Source organism: Corapipo altera, unplaced genomic scaffold, assembly GCF_003945725.1.
Source record: "Corapipo altera isolate COAL_440 unplaced genomic scaffold, ASM394572v1 113, whole genome shotgun sequence".
Lineage (NCBI taxonomy): Eukaryota > Metazoa > Chordata > Aves > Passeriformes > Pipridae > Corapipo > Corapipo altera.
The window spans coordinates 2,009,800-2,025,884 of NW_020884895.1; the positions used below are offsets into that span (position 1 = coordinate 2,009,800).

The following is a 16,085-nucleotide window of genomic DNA, read 5'->3' on the forward strand; positions in this document are numbered from 1 at the left end:
AGGTCATTGTCACAGCTGGATGTTGGGCACCCCATGATGGTCCCATGCCATGGCTGTGCTGCTCTGGACTTCATCCTCCTCCCCCTGTATGGAGTCGTCTCCCACCCAACCTGGGCAGAGATAATATGAACCCAGTCACCAACACAAGACTCAAGTACAAATTCACCTTTACTCAGTGCTAGACAAGAGCCCCCATGCTGGAGGCGGCTTCACTGACCCCCTTGGCTTGTGGCTTTCAGGATTCAGACCCTTTCACTCGGTCCCAAGATGCTCTTTCCCCTTCTGCCTCCTCTGCTGCCTGCAGCTCCCCAGGGCCAGGAGAGGAGATGGTTGTACAGGGCAGACCAGCCCCTCACCCCATTCTGCCCCTTGGTACCCCAGTTTCTCCCTCCCATTCACGCCTTGATGTCAGTGCCTGTGGGTGCAAAGCCGACGGGCTGGTAGCCTGGCTTGTCATCCTGCTTGCGGTAGCACATCCGCGTCAGCACTGCCAGGATGAAGGTCTGCGGGATCAACAACTGCAAGTTCATCTCTGGAAAAGCAGAAGGGTCATTTGAAGCTGCCACCTTCCACCATGCCCCCTCCCCACACCACACCATGTGACAGAGGGGCCCAGCCAGGAGCACACGATGCCGTTCCCCCGTCTCCCGACTTACGCTGCGACCTGGCCTTTGAGGAGAAGGGCGGCGAGCAGGCGATGCTGCCATTGTTGGCCAGGATGCTGAAGATGGCAGGCTGCAGTGCCGTCAGGACAAGGAGGAGCTGCGACCACCAACACCACAAGTGGGGGGGGCTGCACCACTGCCAGGATCCCACCCTTCACCTTTCCCTCTGTCCTGCAGCCGGATCGGGCTCTCTCCCAGTGGTGGCTCCTGTCCCACCATCTTCCCCCATGCCACCTCATCCCATCTGTGCTGCAGGAGGGGGCTGGGCAGGACAGGGGCTCACCTGGAAACAGGTGAACTTGCCCCGGATGTTCTGTTCAGCCAGGTGCTGCCGGGCCTGTCGGAAGAGGATGCCCAGGGCCCACAGCCCGAAGAGGGTAGAGGCACCAACCAAGGTGTTGATCCAGAGGGCCACACTCTCCGCCGAAATCTGTAGGGGCAGCACACAGAATATATTCCTGGGCTGACAAAGCTGCTGGGAAAGGTGAGAGCAGGTGGAGGCTCCCTGTCTAGGACATCGCCCTGCCCATCCCTGTGCCCTGGCACTCACGTCAGCAGGGTTATAATTCCCATCGGTGTGCAGGACCAGCCCCAGGAAGACAGCAACTACCCTGCAGAAGGCATACTGGAAAGTCCCCAGCATCATCAGTTTAAGCTTTTTCCTGGCATGAATAGAAAGACCAATAGCACTCTGAGGTCCCTGAGCCCCTGCCCAGGGACTTCTCTTCAGCCCAGCAGAAGCAGGGGCTGAAAGCCCTCCCCAGGGGCAGGGGTTTATCCCAGCTCTCCCTCACCTGTTCATGGTGATTTTGGGCAGGCAAGGGCAGCAGCAGCAGCAGGGCCCAGTGCTGACCACCATGGGCACATCCTCCAGGGTACTGAGCACTGCCTCCCTCCCCCCAAAGCCCTCCACCATGACCTTCATCATGAGGCAGAAGCAGATGGCAAAGTACCTGAGGAGGAGGGAGAGGAGGAAGGCAAGTTAAGCCCCATGGGCTTCACAGTGCCCCTGCCCTGGGGTGGGTGATACTCACGTCGTGGTAGCCATCTCCACCACCATCGTGGAGCGTGGGAACCAGAGTCCAAAGCAGCTGACCACAGACACAACCTGGGGGAACACGAGCTTGGCACACTGACACTGCCCCCTCCTGTGGGCTGGCACCCCTTGGGTGGCCCTGGCCACCCGGATGATGCCCCACCACCACCCCCAAACCCCAGCTCACCGTAGGGGCCGAGCTGCTCCAGCGAAGGGTCTTCATCTTGATGGGGCAGCGGATCTTGTGGGTGAGGTAGAAAGTCTGTTCCACAAAGATCGCGACCGACAGCAGTGTCATGATGGTGCAGAGGCCCATGATGGCGAGTTGGGCCGTGTCCAGCTCTGCCAGGGAGGGGGGAGAAGCTGTCTTCATCCTGTCCTGTCCCTCCTGGGGCCGCTACTGCAGAGAGCTGCCCCCCAATCCACCACCCCACAGGTTTGGGAAGCTCTGTGCCACACCATGCACGTCTTGCTGTGCCAGAGCTGACACTTCTGACCTGCTGCTCCCTGTCCCCTGTCACCTGCCCCAGTGCTGACCCGTCCTGGGCCATCCCCATCCCTGCAGGCACGACAGTGGGATGGGAGGCTAAGACCCTGGCAGCACCATGCTGCCTCCCCTTTCCTGGGGGCTGCTCCTTGCTTGCAGCTGCTACAGCCACCCCACCACCTTCATCCCTTGTTGCTCCTGCCAGCAACAAGAGGAGGGTGTCCTCAACCCTGTCCCCCCACCTACGGTGCAGCAGTTGCCGGGAGGTGGGCGGCAGGGAGAAGCAGGCTGCTGGCACACTGTAGTTCCTGATCAGCATCTCCACCAAAGTGTGGGAGAACCTGTGGAGCAGAAGGGAGTGCTGCACAGGGCCACAAGGACACCCAGCCGTGCAGGGTCCCTGCAGTCCCCTGGCTGACTTGCCTCACCCACAAGTGACTCCCTTAGCAGATGGAATAATCCAAAATTCTGCTGCAAAAAGTTAGATTTGCCTGGCTGAAAAGAAGCATGGGGGGCTCCGGCACCCACCTGGGGTCATCTGCCAGCTCGAAGGTCGGATCCATCCTTCTCTGCCCTCTCCGGCTCCGTCCCAGTGGCTGTGGGGCTGCTCGTCACCGCCTGCCTCAGCTCCCCTCGCCGGCCCACGGGGTCAGAGTCCCCAGGGCAGGGACCGCAGGCGGACGCCGCGCCTCGTTCCAGTTTAACCAGAGCCTCCAGTGCTCCCCTCCCTCTCCCGCTGCTGCAGCCACCCATTGGTGTCCCAGCCCACAGAGAGCCTTGGCCGCCCGGTTATCGACCTGGGGTGCCGGGAAGGCGACTGTCACCCGTGCCGGCAGTCCTGTGTGTCCCAGGGCACCTGTGCTGGGGTGACACTGCTGCATATCCCCAAGGGCAGCCCGGAAATGGGTTGGTGGTGCCATGGAGGGTCCAGGACGTGTCCTTCTGTCCCCTCAGCAGTGGTGGCGGAGTGGGAGGTGATGCCGCAGGGCGGTGGGAAGCTCGCCAGCTCCTGTGCGGCTCTACGGGCCCTGTGAGGAGTTTGTGGTGGCTCAGCTCCAGCAGCCCCGGGGCTGAGCCCTGCAGGGAGTAGCTCCCACGGCACCAGGGGGCAGGGCTGGCCCAGTGCTCAGCCCCAGCTCAGCACCCCAGCCTCTGGGGACAACAGCAGAGCCTTGGCCTGAGTAGGGGGACAGCGGGCTAGAGGTGGCACATTGAGTAGGGAGCTGAGGTGTTAGGAGCAGTGTATCCTTGTCTTAGAGATTCTCAGCACCTTCATGGGTCCCAGGGGTTCCCACGGCTCCAGGTGTCCTCCCAGCACCCCAAGGAAAATGAGTACTGGTCTGTACTGGGTCCCTTTGGAGCCCTCCACCCTTTGCCTCTCTGGCAGTGGGCTCCTGCTGAAGCCAGAGTGGCACCAGGACCCCAGATGGGTGCCCTGCATCTTGCTGTGGGAGCAGGATGCTGCCATTTTCATAGGAATGGGGTGGTGAGGTGGGGTGATGCCTCAGTTGCTAAGGGAAGGGGATGGGGAGAGGAGAGTGTTGCTGTGGGGGCTCTGTGCATGTTAGAGGTGCTGCACACACCTGGCCCTCCCCTCAGCCCCATTAACCAAGCCCCATATCCCTGTCCCTACACACTGTACGTGCTCCCTATCCTGCCCCATATGCTGTACCCCCATATTAACCTGGAACACTGCATGCTGCACAGCCAGCCCTGTGCACTCACTCACACACACACACACACACACACACTTACCTGACTTTGCACAAGCAAACCCCCCACAGGGAGTGACCACAGCCCTGGGTGCTCCTGGACCCCATGTGGTGCAGGGGCCCTATGGGGGCCCCATGGGGGGCCCCCCACCCAGCACCCCTGTGCCACACCAGTATCACCAGCATTGCCTACATCTGAAGAAACAAGTCAACTCCTGTGATGTCTGTTGTGCCATCCTCTGGTGGTCACTGCTATGTCACGGCAGGCCTGCTCTCATCTACCTGGTGCTCATCCCTCTGCAGTCCATAACCACAGGCATGATCTGCACGTATCTGTGGCCCCAGGGAAGCAGAGCCCTGTCCCAGCACGCATGCACATGTGCTGCACAGTGTGCTGTGCACACAGGCTGTGCAGGAGCCTGTTCCTCTGCCTACACGCAGCCCTGGGGCCAGCAACACCCATGGGTGCCCACTGCAGGGGGGCACACAGTGGTCCCCTTGTCCAGCACAGCTGGATCTGTCTGTCCCTGACTCTGCTCTAGCACCATCATGACCCTCCTTGTCACTGAGGTAGCACCAAAGCATGACTGAGCCCTGGGTCCCCTGCGTTCCCCAAGCACAGCACACCCCGAGGTGCCAGGTATGGCTGTGGGGCATGGATCATCCTGCCAACCTGAGATGGGGATGCAGGACATGACTGGACCCCAAGCCTAGAGCAGGGGGGCAGCCCCACATATTGATACTCCGCATGAGCTGGTCCCACCATGCATGCACACACATGCAAGGAGGTTTCCATCATTGCACACGCTCCCCTCTCCATCCTGTCTTGGTGCTGGATGCACCGGTGACACCAGCAGCACTGACCCACCTCCACCAAGCCCCCAGCCCCATCATCCTGCCCAAGACCACCCCATCCCACCCTGCATGGGGCCAGGACACATCCACACACCATCACACCATCCTGCTGTGGACACCACCCCAGAGCTGTGCCCCGGGGACATGGAGGGCTCTCACCCCTGCAGTTCATGGCACTGAGCCCTCGCTGCCCCAGCAGGACAGGACGTGTCTCCAACTTGCCTGCTTCGACCTGTCCCGGGAGCTGGTGGAGATAGGTGTGGAGAGGGGAGACACAGCGGGATGGGGGAGGCCAGGATCCCCCCCAACTTCTTATTTACTGCAGCCCCTATCTATGCTTGGTGGAGGGCACTGTCCGTGGAGGAGCTTCCAACACCACCCCCTCCCCACCCATCCACTCCTGGAAACGGTGAGAGGGTCCTTGTGCTGCCCACGGGAGGGTTCCCAGACCGTCTCTGCCACCGTGGTCGGGTGGGTCCTGGAATTCGGCACCGCGCTCTCGGCTGACCCTCTGCCTCCCGAAACGTGCCGCGTCCCCTGCCGTCTGTGGTTGTAACTGCACAAAGGGGAAGCAGTACTCAGCTGGTTGAAAGCTCCTGTTGTGGTGGTGGTGTTCGTTCTGCTTTGTTCTATATATATTTTTAGTAAAGAACTGTAATTCTTTGTTCTACATTTTTGCCTGAGAGCCTCTTAGTTTCGAAGGATAATAATTTGGAAGGAGGGGTCTTCTTTCCATTCCAGTCAGGTCACTGCCTTCCTTGGCAGACATTTGTCTTTTTAAACCAAGACAACCAGTCACCCGTCTCCACACAGGCCACTACCACGGCCAAAAGGTGGTAGGATGGGCAGGAGCCAACAGCAGGTGAGCATCCTCTGGCATGGGCAAAACTGGGGGGCAACAGATAGGTCAGGCTCCCACCAGCTCGACCTCAGCCCCAGACTCCCAGGATGCCCCTGAGCAGAGCAGCCCCAGGTATAGGGAGCCCCTTTCCTGCCAAAAATCCCTTCATCAGAGAGGGAAAAAGGAGCCCTGAGACGGGAGCCATACACCTACCAGCCCAGGGCAGGAACGGTTTGAAGGCTCATGGCTCCCTCAGAGTCGGGGTGGCTGTTTTGCCCTGAGGAGCTGCCAGAGAAGCCAGCAGCAGTGGTGGAAAATCTCCCCATTTGCTTGATTAGCTTTTTTATTCTAAACAAAACTCTTTGACCACTGAGATTCTGCCCCCAAAAAATAGTCAAGCAGACCCTCTTGGCATGCCAGCATCGCCCACGCTGCTGCTGTGTCAGCGTTCCCCAATACTTGGAAAATCCCTTGAAATGCAAATATTTGCATGGGGTTTTATACAGTTTTCCACCCGTTTCTATTCCCTGTGGTTATGGCCAGAGGATCTGACATTGGTGGGCATAGCAGGCTCCCAGCTGACCATCTCCAGCTTCCCCATGGCCAGGACATGTCAGGGGGTGCAGATCCTGCTGGCAGTCATAGGGCTGCTGCCACCATCTGCTTTCAATGCCCCACCACAATCCACAACCTTCCCAGTGCGATGGCATTGGCTGGACCCCTGCAAATCCATCAGCATCACAGTATAGGACTGGAGAGGGGTCCCCGACCTTGACCATCCCCCTGCAATGGTCAGTGTGGGGAAGTGACAATGTCTCCAGCCCCAGCACAGCAGGAATGGGGCCGGCTCCCCTCAGCCCTGGGTCTGGAGCCGCCCATTGATAGGGATGGCAGGGAGCCCTGCCCACGGATGGCCCGCAGATAAGGCCCATGTGCTCCCCACCGATTGCCCCGGGAGGCAGCTGGTGGGGTGGGAGCTGCTGTCCCTGGGAGATATGGTGAGGAGGAAGCAGTGAGCAAGGTGGGCAGGGGGGCTACTACAGGGGTATGACACACCAGGTCCCTGTGGGTCCCCTTCTCTGGGGACAAAGGCACCCTGAGTGCCCTGACAGCACAGCTGGGGTGGGACAACATGTAGAGCCCCTGGCAGAGCAACAGCTCCCATCAAATCCTCCCCTTCCCAGTGGCAACCAGCCTCTCTGACACTGGAAAACACCTCCCAGTGCCCTGCAAACCCACAGCACTGCATCACGGCTCACTGCAAGGCAGGGTCAAGGACCCCACCATGCCTCAGGTTCCCCATGTCTAAAATGGGGCATGAGGGCATAGAGGGCTCAGTTTCTCGGTGCTCTGATGCCTGGGGAGAGAACCATGCCAGGTGTTATTTATAGACTGAGCTGGCATTTCAGATGGGGAGACAGGCCCTGAGAGCCAGCCAGCTGCCTCCAGTCTCTGCCTCAAGGTCACCAGCAGAAATGCTGGCCTTGGAGGGGCTTGGGGTAGGAGTCCTGCTGGCCTCAGCCTTCCCTTTCTGTGAAGGGAAAATTCCCTTCTGCCAGCATGAGGCAGTAAGGATCATTCCCACTAAAGACACCAGCTGCAGAACCTCCTGCCTGGCCGTGGGTGATGGGACACGCCAGTGAGGTGGCTGTGATGGGGGAATGAGACCGGAGGTGTGCAGGAGGAGTGCAAGGAAGAGCTGGGGATTTTTGCTAACCAGAAGAGCACACTGTTTCACAGAAAAGCCAGCCCCCGGATGTCTCAACTTCTTGAGAGGCAGAAGTGATGCAGAGGGTGTGTGATCAAGATCCTCCCATGCCCTGCTCCCCGCCAGCTCTGACTCTCAGAAATACTACCCAGCCATGGCCATGGGACCAGCTCCTCTGCACAGCCCTGATGACACTGCCAGGGACCCTCCTGTTTCTTCCCCAGACAGAGCTGGATACCGCCATGGATGCTCCCACCCTGACCAGGCTCCTGTGCTGCCAGGTTGGAACAACCAGGGTATCACTGTGTCTGTCCCAGAACACTTAGAGGGGTGACTCCCAGGGAACTGGCTTGCAGATCCTCAGCAGCCAAACTGCAGCCCAGGTCAGCAGGATGCCTCTTCCCAAAACTGCTGAGACTGTTTGAACATGTACATGGAAAACCCACACATAATGTGTACACACGCATCTATAAATACGTACATGACTTGCTATACTGTTTAAGATCTTGTATAGTGGATATAAACTGCAATGAGCTGAGATGGGTGTGCCTCCAGGAGTGGAACATCTTGTCCTCACAGGCTTGCTTATCGCCCAAGCCGTAGCCTCAATCACGCTTCCAAACCACTGCTCCCAGGGCACTGGCCCTGCTGCTCCCACCCAAGGGTCCCCACCAGGGACCAAAGGGGCTGCCCAGGGCAGGGGGCTGTCCTTCACACTGCCCAGCACTCTGAAGGTCATCTCCCACACAGAGAAGAGGAAGAGGATGTTGGGGCTTGTCCCTGGCTTGGGAGGAAGTGGAGTACACCATGAGAAGGAAGAAGCCCAGCAGAAGCTGGAGGAAACCCTTCTCCCATCTGGATCAAGGCCATCAGAGCAGCTTTGATGGTTCCAGCCTTCTCCTCTGTTTTGAACAGAGCCTTACAGATTGGGTACCTGATAACACCCCCATCTTCTGCCCAGCCCTTCTGGTCCCCTTTCTGTTTACTTTTTCTCCCAGCAGCCCCACATCCGACGGTGCCGCACTTGGCCAGAGCGGAAGTGACCAAGCTGTGGGGCTCAGCGTGGCGAGGCCTTTGTGTCCTTCAAAGGGGACAAACAAATGGCTGGCGGTCCCCAACCCGGCTGGGGAGATCCTGTGGAAATACCACGGTCAACACCCTCAGGAGCCGCTTCCGCCCTGCTCCAACCCTTCAGACGCAAAGAAGTGTTTTGCTGCCGTAAGGTAATGTCTGCGTTTCCAGTGGGTTATCCCAGTGACATGCCGCTGGTTTCTCAGAGCTGCCTCCAACCTCTGAATGAAAGGGCACCTTGTTTGAATAACAGAGGGGCTTTCTTGTGCCACAGCTACCTAAAATATTCCACGTCACTGCCGATGTTTGCTTTTGGAGAATGACTAGGTTAACACGCCCTCTGAGCGGGTTGTGAGCGTTTGCTTTGGTCAGGAGCTTTATTTTTACACCCGTCTGTCTCTTGCAAGAAGCTTGCAGGTGAAAATGCTGAGGCTTTAAAAAGTCCTGCCTCAGACAGACAAATATTTTTGCAGAGAACCAGCAGAGACACAGCATGTTTGTGGAAGGCGGGTGGTGCTTCCCTGATGGCCCTGGGCCCTCCCGGCTCCATAACACCAACCCACCAGCTTCAGCCAACCCATGGTGACCACCACAATGGCCTGGGTCAGGCACAGGGAACAGTCCCAGTCGCTGGGGAAAGCCTTCAGCCCTTTGTGAGACTTCTTCAACTGTCCCCAAGTGATGCTGCCTCCCACTGCAGGTGGGAAAGCATCTGGAGTGCAGCTCAAAAGGAACCAAGAAAAACACTTCCCTTCCCTTCCTGTCGCCTCCACCAGTGCCAGGTCCACACCAGGGTGCCATGCAAGCACTTCCACCCACTGCCTGCTCACTCTTGCTTTGTCAGGGGAGGAGGCAGAGAGGTGGGAGGGGATGGACATGCCCAGAGAGGTGTGGGCACACACATGGGTGCTCATGTACATGTGGATAGGGGCGTACATGTGGACGTACATGTGTGTGTGCCCAAACTTGACATGTAGATGTGTGCATACATGTGTTTTGTCCATCCTGGCGGTAAGCACAGCACCCTATGGCATCCTACAAGGTGCATGGAGCTGAGGTAGAGGGTGGCAGAGGCCTAGAATCACCAGCTCTTGCTGACAGCAAAGCAATACTCAGCCCTGGCCAAGCCTCTCTTCCAGGTATCACTTCTTCCCCTAAGTCCCTTCTGAGGGATAAAGCAAAGGGACAAGGCATTTCACCCCCAGTCTCCAATTATGAAGAAGAGAAGGGAGGGCTGGGGCAGCTCTAGGAGAAATGCACATTGCCCTGGGCCCCTTTACCCTTTCTGCATCATGGAGTAACAAATAAAACCTCCGAATTCACACCTGCCATAAAAGCCACTGGGACATGCACAGGCAAAGAAAGGCGCTTTCTCCAGAAAGCACCCAACAAATCATACCCAACAAACCCCACAAAGGCATGCGGCTGAGGAGGGAGCTGGGACGGGTGCCTGCACCAGCACAGCGGGCTCAGCAGCCCCCGGGGCAGTTCTCGTGGACGTACTGAGCCAAGCAGAGCTAAAGGACAGGTTGGTGCTGAAAACAGTCCCTGCTGACCGTTCCTTTACAACCAGAGATGACTAACAGTCAGGAGGTAAAAACAAATACCAGACTGCTCTTCACTGGGGAAGCAAAGAGAGCAGGGGAAGTTGTTTTAATTGGTTTGACCGGGGAGTTTTTTTAGCTGCAGCAAAGACTTTGACTTTCAGGCCACATTGAGACAAAAATACAGTCTGACATATTTTTTTCCCCTAGGGTAAAATTAGCTTTTCCCACCAAGCAGGGGCCTGCCTGCTCTGTGTGCATCCGAAAGGATGCCCGCCGAAAAAGGGGGTGATGAGCAAGGTTGTGCCTCAGCACAGCCCATCGTGGACCTTTGCCTTTGACACACCATCCCTTGGAAGGGCACGTGGGGGGATGGTGCCTGCCTAGGACAGGAGGCAGTTGCAGGGCAGACCAGCGGTGATGGGAAGGCCAGCAATTTGGCTGAGGCACAGGGCTGGTTATCTCTTGTTTCCAAGACCTGGAGAGTCATAGCCCTTCTCCACACGTCCTGGGAGATTTGCCCTTGCAGGACTGGCCTGCTTCACATGTCCCAGGAAAAACTATACCAGACTCATGTTTATATCAGCCTGCTGCCTGCCTGTGCCCAGCAGCAGGGGCTGGCTACAAACTGCAGCCCACAGGTTTCAGCTCAGCCCCTGGGACCCCACAACAGCCAAAGGGAAAGGCATGAGCCCCCCAGAGCCATGTCAGGCACCCGAGTGCAAAAAGCATCCCAAGCCCTCTGGCTGCCATAGCCAGATCGAGCTCCCCTGATTTGAGCATCACATCTCACCCTCTGCTCCATAAATAAACCTACAAGGACCCTGGCACCACCTTTGTCCCCATGGCACAAAGCTGGCACACAGGCAGCCGGGGGCAGGTGTTGCAGAGTGCAGAGAAGGGGCAATTAGCAGGTAGGGAGAAAGCTCCCACTCTCTCTGCTCAACCCTGCTGTGCTAATCCCACCCCAATTAAAGCCCTCCCTTTGCTTTCAGATATTGCTGTGAGACATTAATCCACCCCAAAAAAGGCATTTCCAGCAGGCCAACAAGACAAAGCCAAATCTCAGTTTGCAAAGGCTTCGGCACCTGCCTGGGAGTGTTTAATTACCCTGACAATGGCATCAAGAGCAGAAGGGCCATGAGAGCCCTGCAATCACAAATCCACAAAGGAGACACGGCTTTGCCTGCTGTTCCACACGCCTGGGGCCAGTGCCTGCAGGCTGCAGCTACTTCCCAAAGAGCAGAACCATCATCCAGCCCTCCTAGGGACACGTTTTTTCCCCACAGAGTCTGCAGTGCTGCACAGGGTACTGGCTTCTTTATGTCGTGGTTTTCCTTTGTCCTCTGGGCTGCTCTTTTGCCAATAAATGCACTTTATAAAAACACAAAGCAATGGACAGTTCTAATCTCCTGAGTCAACATGTACCCTTATCACAGAGGGTGGTTCCCACTGAGCAGGCTCAGGCTGTCCTTTATCCAAAAGCAGCAGTGTGTGCACACACTGCAGAGCAAATCAGAGGCAAAACTTTCCCGGGCTTTCCAGGCTCTTCTGGGAGCCCAGGAGGGAGCAGACAGGGACTCTTGCAGGACTGGATCCTGCTAGAGACATACAGCAGGTCCTGCAGGACCCTGTCAGGCAGGCACATGTCCAGCATACCAAGCAGATCCCTCCCATCCTATCTTTATGTCTTTTCCTGACTCTGTCCAGGCATTGTGCAGAGCAGTTTCCGAGGCTGTTAGGGAAAAGTCACTTTCCTTCTGGCCACATGTGCTTCTTGACTGAAACACCACAAATTTTAGATGGTATGTCTGGCTTTCTAGGATTCAAACCACCTGGAAGGGAAAAATCCCAACAGCCCCCAGCCGTAGCAACTGCTGATTCAAGGAAAGTCCGTGTAAAGTTGCACACAAAGCACTTTGCAAATGGAATGTGTATCTGGAGGTGCACTGAAGGAGGAGAGAGGGGGAGTGTGCTGCACTCCAGATACAGATCAGCAAGAGCCAGAACAAAGCAGGACCAAGGGAATTCATCAGAAACCCAGGACCTGGAGGCAGAGACCCTCAGGACTGTGTCCCAGCTCTTGTGTTGGTGCTCTCCCTGCTGCTTTTTTTTCCCTTTCCGCTTCCCACCACTCAAACCCTCTTCCCCTTGTGCCGACACAATGGCGGGGCCAGGTCCATGGGTAGCCATCAAACACATGGGCTTTTTCTACAGCGCAGAGAGAAAAAGACCTTTGATGTGCCCCAGGGTGGCCACACTGTGTCCCCTTGCTTTACAAAGGCCGATCCTTAGCTATTGTACTCACGTCCTGAGCTTATTTGTACACTTGTCGGAGGCCCCCAGCCCCGCAGCCCCCCTGCCGCAGCCACAGCCGCCCTGACCACCAGATAAAAGCAGCCAGGCTCACCGGGCAGAGTTCGCTATCGGAGCAGGGACAAACGGCACAGTCCCGCGGTGCAGCCAAGATAGCGGGAGCTTTGCCAGGCTGACCCTGCGCTGTTAAAGGCTCCAGGTCAACAACAGCCCCTGCTAGATCTCCACTGGACACAGCTGCCCACCACAGGGCTGCTGGACCACTTTGTCTGCTGGCAGGACTGGTATCAACCCCATGCACGCCAAGGAATGTCCTCGTGATCCTGCTCTCCCCCTTGGCTGCATCTGGGGAGGGTCAGCATCTTGCCAAAAGATGTAACTGCCACGTGGGAAGCAATGCTAAAGCCTTGCTCTTTGCTCATTGCCTCATCTCCCTGTGTCCTCTGGGCAGGTCTAAAGCCAGGTAACAGTACACCCTCCTCCCTGTAAGCAGGGTAGGGTCATGCAAGGAGCACAGAGGTGTCCCCAGGACTTTGGGGGTTAAAATCCCAGTGAAAATCAGTCTTTGCAAGCAAGGAAGCCCTGTTAAAAGAGCCAAATTGTTTCAGTCCCACTAGGGCAGTGTCCAAGCATGAGCCTCTCTGCTGGGCCTCCATGCCAGCCCCAGGCAAGCAAAGCAGCAGTAATGAGCATCATCACATCCATGTCCCTTGTTGTGTGATGGGAGAGATGGAGAGATGAGCCTCCTTGCTGCAAGGACGCAAAAAAAAATCTTTCTTTGGTCTTTGAAGAGGAGGTCCAGCTCTTGCTGCAGGTGCCTTCCAGGTCTGCACCTTCATAGGAACAAGAGCCTGCACTATCCTTGGCCCCACATCTCTCCTCCAGGTGCTCAGCGCTTTCTGTTTCCTCTCCAGCTAACAGGAGGAAGCACCAGGCCATCTATGGACAATGAGGACAGCCAAGCCAGACCCAGGTGCTTCCCCAGGAAGGATGCAAAGACAGATGTTTGAAGAGGCGATAGCACTGCCTCAGCTCTCAGCGTTACCTGCTGTGTTTCCATGCTCTCAAATGCCTTTTTCCTTGCCTCCTCCACAGCCTCTTTGCTACAGGAGAAGAGGCAACATATCCTCTTCCACATGCCAGTGACTGCCACAACTGAGAAATGCATCAGCAAAGGCCAAAACCACATGGTCTTCTAGAGGATGGGGATATCTGTGGTGTTGTGAAATTCTTGGAGGTCGAACTGTTGGCTTGGGGAGGGCAGAGAGGGCAGGCTATCCTGGGAGCCATGCTTGCCAGCCTTAATCTGGAGGGAGAGGGGTTGCAGCATGGCTGACACTCCAAAAACCTAGATTTCACACATCCCTTCTGGGACGTATAATAGCTGATTGCACCCCGGTGCAACCCACGAGTTGAGTAGGGAGCACAGACAGTGTATCCCTCAAATCTGCTCCCAGGAAGGCTGGAGCTGGCACTTTTCAGAGTGGCTGTCGTCCAGAGGAAGCAACTGACAAGATCCAAGTCTTTCTTTTGTCCCCAGATGCCTGTTCCCTGCCTGGCCCTGAACCCTGGAGTGCCTGGAATGCCCCACACCCCCTGTTGGGCAGAGTGCACAGCCCATAGGAGCCCTATAAATACCTCCCACACCATGGACCACCACATCTCCCGCGACACTTGGCCTCAGCCCAACAGCACGTTCAACTTAACACCACACTCCAGCACTTGGTTCTTGGCTTTTCTATCCCTTCTAGACTGAAGAGCCATGTTAGTCACAGTATTTCTCGCCATAAAAGTGTTTAAGTCACCTCTCAACACCGTTTTTGATAAGCTGCTTGCAAAGCAGCTTTTAACTGCATTTTAACTGCCTTAACATGGGTGGGACAACTGGTCACACGAGGGTCAGCCAGCTGCAAAACTGAAGTGAAACTGTATGTTCCTTCCCATATTTTGATCTCATGTTTCAGCATTAATCCCATAGGAAGGACATTGTCACATCATGGGGTAGTGCATAAAAGAATGTGGAGTCATTTGAGTTGAGTCAGGGGACTCACAAGCCTCCTAGAAGTTCAGAGGAAACAGGGACAAACATCTCCTAAAATAACCGAGCCAAGACGCAATGAGGAGGAACAGCCTGATGCTCGGATGACAGACCAGAAGTCACTGATCCTACATCCTCTTTCCTCCTCTACCATTTCCCATCTCTGGCTATCTCTGCTCCTTGCAAAGATTTTTGTCTGAGCAGGGCAGCCTGAGCACCTAGGCTCAGCATCACAGTAGTACAGGCACCACTGTGTGAACTACACAGGTGCCAGGCCTGAGGGAGGTGGCATCAGCCACCAAGTGCCAGTAGCCAGCTGACTCTCACTCCCTGCCTGCAAGCTGAAGGGTGCTCCACTGCTCACAGGTACCATGTTGCTTTTGAAGAACCTTCATTTTAATGTATTTCACTGCCAACACCAGCTGGGGTGCAAAAATGTCAGAGTTTCTAAAATGTCAGCTTTCTTATCTTTTTCCTGGCAGGTGTAGAAATGGGGAACTGACTACTGAGCACACGCACATTGTGAGAGGGAACAGAAAACACCTGCAGCAAGCATCTGTCAGGGCAGGTCGGAGCTGGCATAGTGTGGCACACAGCACCTCCCCTGCTACCTGGAAGGGCGGTCCAGCAGATAGATGCCACAGAAAGGAATAAATCAAACTGCTGTTGCTTTCCTTATGTGCATTGCAGCATTGCTCCAGGAAATGCTCCTCTTCCAGCGGGACCTCGGTGTGGAATTGCTGCTCTGCTCAGCAGGGCTGGTGGGTGGTGATTGCAGCCCTGGCACAGTGTGCCCAGCCAGCATGCACCAGTAAAGGTGCTACCAGAAGGTGAGGGCTTGGAGGGGGAAGTCCAGGAGGAGCGTAAAAAACTGAGCAGAGCTTGGACGGTTTTCCTCAGGTTACACTTTCCTGAGCAGCAGGCTGCATCCAGACCATTACACTGAGAAACTATCAGAGGAAACATCTTGCAGGACTGATCTAAACTCTTTCTGAAGCCTCTTAAGCCTTGGGCTTCCACCGAGGCACCCACCAGCAGCATGTCCCACAGGGCAGTCACACGCCGAGTGACAACAGTTTTCCCCTCCATGACTGGTATCATCACACCGGTGAGGGACAGAGCCAGAGAAGAGAGAGCCTGGCTACTGGAGCCTGGCTCAAACCTCCTCTGGTAAGCAGGACTGACAGGTCTACCACCATGTCTTGCCTGAGAGATGCTTTAGAGGCTTGTCTCTAGACAGCCGCAGAGAATTTCAGGTCTAGTTAATCCCCCCTTTATCAACGCAGGAATGTATTGCTTTTCACAAAACATAATCCTCTTTGCAATCATGTGTTCTGCAAAACTACAAACTTTCTGCTCCCGTCCTTCTTTCCTGGGAGAGGATTTGAGGCAATAATCCAGGCCTACTGATTTATTTTTTTAATGAGCAAGGGACAAATGAGCACAGCACTGCTGAACATGCGCACACGCAAACCTTGAAGTGTTCCCTGTTCCTGGCATGCTTTTGAGGGATGCCCTGAGCTGAAGGACAGAGGCTGGAAGCAGCGACCTTCTCTCATGCTGGGCCACAGGCCAGCCTGGCCTGATATGGGCTGTTCATGCTTCTTGTGTTTATGCACTCCAGGGTCGAAACTCACGACGCCTTTCACGCTTCCCATAGTGCAAATAAAATAGCAATCTGGGTAGCCCAATACAAAGGAAAGGCACCCTGGGTGTCTCTGCTCATTCAGACCTAAAAAGGCAGCCCTGAGTGTGCATGACTTGCTGGGACCCAAAGATGCTTAGAGCTTCCCAAGCCAGAGCAAGTCCTGT

At 56.0% G+C, this 16,085-nt stretch overlaps 1 protein-coding gene across 2 annotated transcripts; it reads right to left on the reverse strand.

Annotated features, from left to right (window-relative positions):
- Window positions 1-150: 150 nt before the first annotated feature.
- On the reverse strand, window positions 151-2,906 carry SLC51A (solute carrier family 51 alpha subunit). Of its 2 annotated transcripts, XM_027647681.1 has the most exons (9): window positions 2,717-2,900; window positions 2,435-2,529; window positions 1,889-2,043; window positions 1,700-1,773; window positions 1,460-1,618; window positions 1,216-1,327; window positions 949-1,095; window positions 657-762; window positions 151-532 (listed from the first exon to the last, which is right to left on the reverse strand). In XM_027647681.1, exons 1-9 carry the CDS (start codon window positions 2,749-2,751, stop codon window positions 396-398), a joined length of 1,020 nt encoding a protein of 339 aa, XP_027503482.1. In that variant the 5' UTR covers window positions 2,752-2,900; the 3' UTR covers window positions 151-395. The 2 variants fall into 2 exon arrangements, with proteins under 2 accessions (XP_027503482.1, XP_027503483.1); XM_027647682.1 differs by lacking the exon at window positions 2,435-2,529 and having other exon boundaries at window positions 2,717-2,906.
- Window positions 2,907-16,085: the final 13,179 nt, after the last annotated feature.

Bases quoted from the DNA above. Each gene is read 5' to 3' on its own strand.
- SLC51A (XM_027647681.1), bottom strand. From the start codon at position 2,751: ATGGATCCGACCTTCGAGCTGGCAGATGACCCCAG. The intron at 2,530-2,716 runs GTGGGTGCCGGA...TCTGCTCCACAG, and splicing joins GAGCTGGCAGATGACCCCAG to GTTCTCCCACACTTTGGTGG. The intron at 2,044-2,434 runs GTAGGTGGGGGG...CCTCCCTGGCAG, and splicing joins CTCCCGGCAACTGCTGCACC to AGCTGGACACGGCCCAACTC.